The 6,778-nt window shown below is 51.6% G+C and overlaps 1 protein-coding gene across 1 annotated transcript in view; it reads right to left on the bottom strand.

Annotated features, from left to right (window-relative positions):
* Positions 1-1,961, bottom strand: part of LOC146584790 (aldo-keto reductase family 1 member B1-like) — a 12,388-nt gene extending 10,427 nt beyond the window's left edge. The window contains exon 1 of the mRNA XM_085324120.1: positions 1,785-1,961. Within this exon, the coding sequence (XP_085180246.1) occupies positions 1,785-1,961 (177 nt within the window). The remainder of the gene's footprint in view (positions 1-1,784) is intronic.
* Between the last annotated feature and the right edge of the window lie 4,817 nt (positions 1,962-6,778).

The raw sequence follows: 6,778 nt of genomic DNA, 5'->3' as shown, positions 1-6,778 counted from the left end.
TGTCACGGCACCCCAGCCCTTGTCACTGCACCCCAGCCCGTGTCACGGCACCCCAGTCCGTGTCACCGCCCCCCAGCCCTTGTCACGGCACCCCAGCCCTTGTCACTGCACCCCAGTCCATGTCACGGCACCCCAGTCCGTGTCACCGCACCCCAGCCCGTGTCACGGCACCCCAGTCCGTGTCACTGCACCCCAGTCCGTGTCACCGCACCCCAGCCCGTGTCCCGGCACCCCAACCCAGTTCCCCCCCCCCGGGGTATTACATGGCAGAGGTGGCTCCGGGCAGAGCTGTGCCCCTTCCCGCCTGCCCCGCACCACGGGGCCGAGGCCTCCTGGCCGCAGCGTGGCGACGGGGCCCCCGGGCCGAGCGCGTGGCCCCGCGTGCCCGAAGCCGAGCGGCTGGGGAGTCCTCGGCGTCCATCTCTGGCAAGAAGTGGGAACTTTTGGTTCCCCTCCCGAGATGGAGCGAGTGTGGCTCTCACGCTGGGGTGGGGGGGGGGGGGGGGGGGAAGTGAGCTGTTTCACAGGAGTAATTGAGAAAATAGTGAATAATAGTGAATAGAGAATAAAATATACCATTGTACAAATAAGTGGTAGGTGGCCGGTAATTCTACGCTAGAAATAGGCTTTGAAATTTTGCAGACAAGAATATGCTGTTCTGATGAAGTGGTCATAGCACAGTGGAAAAAAACAGAGTTACCCACAGAATTCCCTAAGCATGGGAGTCTTTGCTGCTTACTCACACCCGGAGAATTTCTTCAGGTGAAAGTGTTTTCCCTGGGTGCCTCTCCCAGAGAAGACGCCCAGGTTCTTTGCAGCTTTGTATTTTTTGCTCCATTTAACTAAGGGCAGCGAGATAACTGGTTTTCCTCTTTAGTGTTCCTCCTGTTTTGTGTCAGCGCCATCAGCCGTCCTCAGCAGGATGCGATGTGTTTCAGCTCGATCATGAAACACTTATATAACTCAGTGCTTATCTTTTACTGTCTGGGTTCTGTTTTCCTAATGATTTCTTGTGCAAAATATGTCTCCACCTTTTTTTCAGAGAATTTCAGGCAAAAGTTTTGTATTTTGCTTTGCTGTTTGCTGTTGTTGGTGGGAGACTTTCCCTTTGTTGCTTTAAGGCTATTTATGTCTCCTGAAGGCCTGGCTGGGGTTGTCACATGATGACAGGGCCTTGGGGAGAGAAGTAGTACTGCCTGTGTTACTGGGTGACACCTAGCCTAGTAAATCTATCAAACCATGTCCTTGGTAAGTGCACATGGATTTTTTACAAGAAATGCCAGAGATGTATGTGAGGAAGGTGGCTTTTTAAAATTATTATTATTATTATTATTTTATTTATTTATTTATTTTTGCTTTGCTTGTGAGGTTTTTGCAGTACACCGGGATGCTTTATGCAGTGGTCGTTCAGGTTTGTTGTGCTGACTTCGCATTTGGTAATTGTAATTCACCAGAAATCAGGAGCAGAAATGGTGACCTCAGAAASCAGCAGTGTCTGGACCTGCCAAGAACATGCTCCAAAATGAAGGAAGTGGCTGTGTCCCCATGGAGACAATGTTTACCAGCAAGCCCATAYGGTCTGTTGTAAAAAGTGCACAGTAGACGTGAAGAGGTGACAGAGGAGCAGGGTGAAACCATCTCGGGTGGTGTGGAGAAGAGCTGCCAAGGCCTGCAGCTTTTGAGTTGCTGACAGATAGAAGCACAACTAAAATCAGTATTTTGTCATGGGAGTGTGCAGATTTCAAGCTCAGATCAGAGAAGAGAGGTCACTTGGGGGAACCTGCCAGTGGCTGAGGGAATTTCTCTTTTGCTTGRTGCCTTTTATCCAAGTGGGGTATTTCTCTTGCTAAGTGGCATGCTGTGGTTCGGTCTCCCACTGCTTGTTCAGACAGGATGACAGACTTCCCCCTCCTCTCCCCAGAAGGTCTTGGTTGACCCTGACTTGAAGACCTTGGCCCCATTGCCACACTATGCTCAAATCAAGCTAGGCATGTGCTTTGAGGTTTCTTCAGTCTTCTGGACTAGTTCATGAGACTTTTGTCTTCAATAACACTACTTGGCCATTAATCCAGAGTGCTGTATGTGCTTAAAAAAGATACCACAGGAGCAGCCAGATGACATACAAAGATACTTGGAAATGCCTCAAGCTGCCTGCAGCAGCATCTTAGGCACAAATGGTGAGGTTTTGGTAGCAGAGATGACTGGTGGGGGAGGAGGCCCTGCAACGCCCCTGGCATCAGAAATGGTTCCAGCCAGCTCCCAGCACTGATAGGAGCGAAGCAGCTGTGGGTATTGGACTGGGAGGTGCAGAGGAGTGGCAGATATTATGTGCATGGCCCCCCTGTGCGTGACATGGCATTACGCTGCAGTGGGAGCAGAGCCTCCATGATGTGCGTGGGGGGGGGAGTGCGGGCAATGCATGAACGATCGGAGCAGGGGGGCACCCAAGAAGGCTGTTGCTGACTGGGAGGAGTTGAGCAGGTGTCTGCTCCAAAGTCCGGCCCTGGCAGTCTCCCCGCGGGAGGCATCAGGAGAGTGGCGTGCTGTGGTGCCGGAGGTGCCCAGGGCTTGCCCTGTGCTCCCACAGCTCTCTGGAGGGACCAGTCTGCTCCACAGAGCAGAGGAACGTATTTGTCAAAGTAATGGTTTGTTTAAAACAGGCGTTAACAAATACTAAAGGGCAAAAGGGAGGCCTTTGGTCAGAAGTTAGCAGCTAGCAGTGCGGAATGGGCCAGGTTGCAAGGTGTGTGGCCAAGGCATCTCGGCTGCTCCGGGAGAGTGAATGAGCTTAAAGTGAGTTTCTGAGTCATGGAGGAAGGGGACCACTGCATCTTGGCTGGGGAAATGGAAGGCTCTGATGGTGAATTAAAGCCAGTGCCCTTTCAAGCAGCCCTATTTGCAAGGGTTAAGTTGACCTGCAGAAACGGGAGCTCCCCAGAGTGTGAGCACTTGGCAGGCCCTTACCGAGGGCCAAATTACAGAAACAGAGACACTGGCAGCTGGTGCCCCTGTTGTGGCTGTGGTGGTGCTGGGGGGCTGGAGCAGGCRGAGTACAGTTTTTGGCTTTGGAGGGCAGAGCTCTGTGCCACTTGCACAAGAGAGAACGGCTTGGGCACCAGCTAATGGAGGGATGTATTGAACAATGCCCCAGTCCTGCTCATCTCACAGATGAGAGAGTCAGCCTCACCTCTGTCCCTGGAAGGATGATGGAAYAACTCATTCTGGATGCTGTTTCCAAGCATATGGAGGAAAAGAAGGTGTTCAGGAGTAGTCATCATGGATTCACCAAGGGGAAATCCTGCTTAACCAATCTGATAGCCTTCTAGGATGAAATGACTGGCTGGGTAGATGACGGGAGAGCAGTGGACGTTGTCTACCTTGACTTCAGCAAAGTTTTCGACACTGTCTCCCATAACATCCTCCTAGATAAGCTCAGGAAATGTGGGTTAGATGACTGGACAGTGAGGTGRGCTGAGAACTGGCTGAAGGGCAGAGCTTAGAGCGTTGTATTCAGTGGTGCAGAGTCTAGTTGGAGGCCTGTGGCTAGTGGCGTCCCCCAGGGCTCAGTACTGGGTCCCATCCTGTTCAGCTTCTTCATCAGTRACCTGGATGAGGGGACAGAGTGCCTCCTCAGCAAGTTCGCTGGTGATACCAAGCTGGGAGGAGTGGCTGATAAACCTGAGGGCTGTGCTGCCATTCAGAGAGACCTGGAGAGGCTGGAGAGYTGGGCAGAGAGGAACCTCCTGAGGTTCAACAAGGGCAAGTGCAGGGTCCTGCACCTAGGGAGGAATAACCTCATATATCAGTACAGGTTGGAGGCTGACCTGTTGGAAAGCAGCTCTGCAGAGAAGGACCTGGGAGTGCTGGTGGACAACAAGTTAACCACGAGCCTGAATATGAGGAGGAATTTCTCTACTGTGAGAGTGACAGTAGTGGAACAAGTTGCCCAGAGARGTTGTGGAATTTYCTTTTCTGGAGATATTCAAAACCCTGKATGCATGTTGTCCCTTGTCTAACATGTTGTAGGTGACCCTGATTGAGCAGGGAGGTTGGACTAGATGATCTCTAGAGGTCCCTTCTAACCTTACTCATTCTGTGAGATAGCTGTAGAGGGACTGGGAAGAAGGAGGTAATCAATGACTGTTGCTTAGACTATTGGAATGTATTTATGAGCAAGGTGGGGAAGGGACCCTGAAAAAGTGGTGGTCACAGACTTGTGATCATGGCTGGAAGCTTTGAGGGCTAGGCATGCTTGCTAACGCCCCTCTAATATCACCTGATAAGCTGGTGGGCTGCTCTTTTATTCAAGGAGTGACCTATATGTATTGTACTAGGGGGAGCATGCCAGAAGACAGCATTGAGATTAGCAGCATGGCCAAGGATAATGCTGAGAGACCAGTAGTATAGGCGACCTGGGAAAAAGCATCCAAAGAGGATGAAAATTGTCCATGCCAGTGCCCTATATCCTGGGACTTACGCATGTTCCTGAAGAAAAAGGGGATGTTTATGACAAAGTAGGCAGAAAACCTATCATAGATCTAGGGTTGGGAGTTGAGGAATTGCAAGCACAGGGAAAAAGACAATATTACAAGATGTGGAACATTCAAGCTACTAGTTAGGCTGTTTGGTGCATTATTTAACTCCCCAACAGGGAAATGCTCCTACTGTGCCAGGTGAATGTTATCATCACTTATTTTGTGTCTGGATAAAGCCCTACAGGTGCTGGACACAGAAACCTCCTCAGTGCCTCTAACAGTGGTGATAATCTTTGCTTGTATTGGGTTAATCACTTGCTGAAGTATAGTGAATAACCTGAAGTGTTCCACACGTCTTGTTGGCTTTGCAGTGACAAAGTGTGAAGTTTGTAGCAGGCATTCAGATTATTAGGTTTTAACCCCCAAAATCTAGCTGAGAGGGGCTGGGCAYGGAGTTTGTAATGGACGTATATTCAAACTGCTCTGAAGTTCTTGCCTGCCTTTTGTAGGGACAGGGTGTGAAATCTGTAATAAGTAGATTTGAGATTGTTACAGTGTTAATTCTCATAATCTTGTCCCCTGGGGAAGCAGTGCGGTTTGTGCATATGTTCAGCCTGTTGTGCGAGCCACTATAGGCTACAGGGATGAAGGGTGGAGTTTGTAATGAGCATACATTAAGACTGTGATGATGTTAAAGGTAAAGTTTAGGTAATGAATGTATGTTCAAACAATTCTTAATATGCGTTTTGCAGAGGTGAGGGAGGCAATATAAAGGGAAATAAATTGCAGGGTTTATGAAGGCTGCAGCACTGACCTGTGTGGAAGGAGGCCATAAACTGCCATGGGCCAATCACGACTAGTTCCAGCCAGCTCTGGAACCAGTATTAATACCCCATCTCTTGCCAAAATTTAAACCAATTCGAGGTGCCCAGGGCCACCTGGCTCAGCCGCACTGTTGGAAACAGGGCTGGAGGTGCAGTCCTGGAAGGAGGTGTTTCATGCCAAAAAGGTTCACTTCTGAGAGGTGAGAGGATGGAGAGGCTGAGATGGGTGGAGAGGCAGCCCGCAAATGAGCCATGCTGGAGCAAGGAAACCCCTGAAAGGACTGTGGCTGGTGGGCCACCCATGCTGGAGAAACTGTGGCTTGAATCTTTGGCTCCCTGCACCGTAACAAAGCTGTCTCACTTCTACCTAGAGATTGATGAGTGTTTTATGGGTTGTTTTCTTCAGACAGTTCAGAAAGAAGTATTCTTGGTTTGTATGCTCATGAACAGAAAATGGAAATTTTGGAGAGAAGGTCTTAGGTGGCTCTTTCCTTGATCAGACTTTTTTTTTCTCTTTCTGATGCCTTCAGTTTTGAGAGCGAAGTGAGTGGAAGGTTTGGGGATCGGTTCTCTAGCACCTACCCTGCAAACAGCCCTTCTCCCCTGTGCTAGGTGTGCTCCAGAACATGTGTGTGCATGGAGACAACCTGCTTGGCCTCAGTGCTCCTGGGATTTGTGTCTGGGCATCCCTGCCTGTGTGAGGGGGCTGGGTGCTGCCTGAGGGGGAGAGGCCGAAGGGGTGGTGGGCACTGGCCTCCTCCAGGCTGCCCTGGGGCCCGGCTGGGCCGCACTGGCTTGTGAGCGGAGGACGCTGTCCTGCGGGTGCAGGGGCAGCTCTCAGCCGGCATGGGAGGCCTGAGAGCCCCATCTGCAGCTGTGGGGCAGCTGAGCTGGGCTGTGTTGGGGAGGGGGCAGCTGGGTTGACAGGGGCTGCAGGAGGAGGGTTGTTGCAGCCTGATGAGCCCTAGTCCCCGAGCGCCTGGCGCGGTGGCCCGAGCTCCGGGCATTTGGTCTTGTGAAGGGACCTGCTCCGCAGGGCTGAGCCTCTCCTGGCGAGCAGGGGAGGGAGGAGGCCGCACACAGCTGCGGTGTGTGAAGCAGCTACGAGGCAGCGGTGACAGGGAAGTCCAAGCCCTCTCTGAGGTCTGGCTGCCCTCTAGTGCCGGCAGGGAAAAGTGCCGAGCGGTTTTGCTGGTGGTCATTGCCCCCGGGAGGGCGTACGGGTGGCCACAGCCAACTCATCTCTGCTTTGCCTCTGTTTGCAGGAGAGTCCATGAAATTCAGGGAGCCTAAAGAGCAAGCTGAGTCCGAGCCTTAGAGCAGCTACTGCCGGGGTTAAATCAATCACCTCTGACTTCCACCGCCTGTTTTGCCCAGTTCTTCCTTGGCGGCTGCCGGAGCTTAGAGACTGTCTCTGAGGTAGGTGCCTGCACCTCTGTTGTGGACACCTAAAGTTAGACGAGGTGAGTGTCCATTCCA

The sequence above is a fragment of the Rhea americana genome, unplaced genomic scaffold, assembly GCF_003343005.1.
Source record: "Rhea americana isolate MKP2758 unplaced genomic scaffold, rheAme1 scaffold_9, whole genome shotgun sequence".
NCBI lineage: Eukaryota > Metazoa > Chordata > Aves > Rheiformes > Rheidae > Rhea > Rhea americana.
Note: the sequence above shows the minus strand (reverse complement) of the source record. Positions and strands in the feature narration are given on the sequence as shown.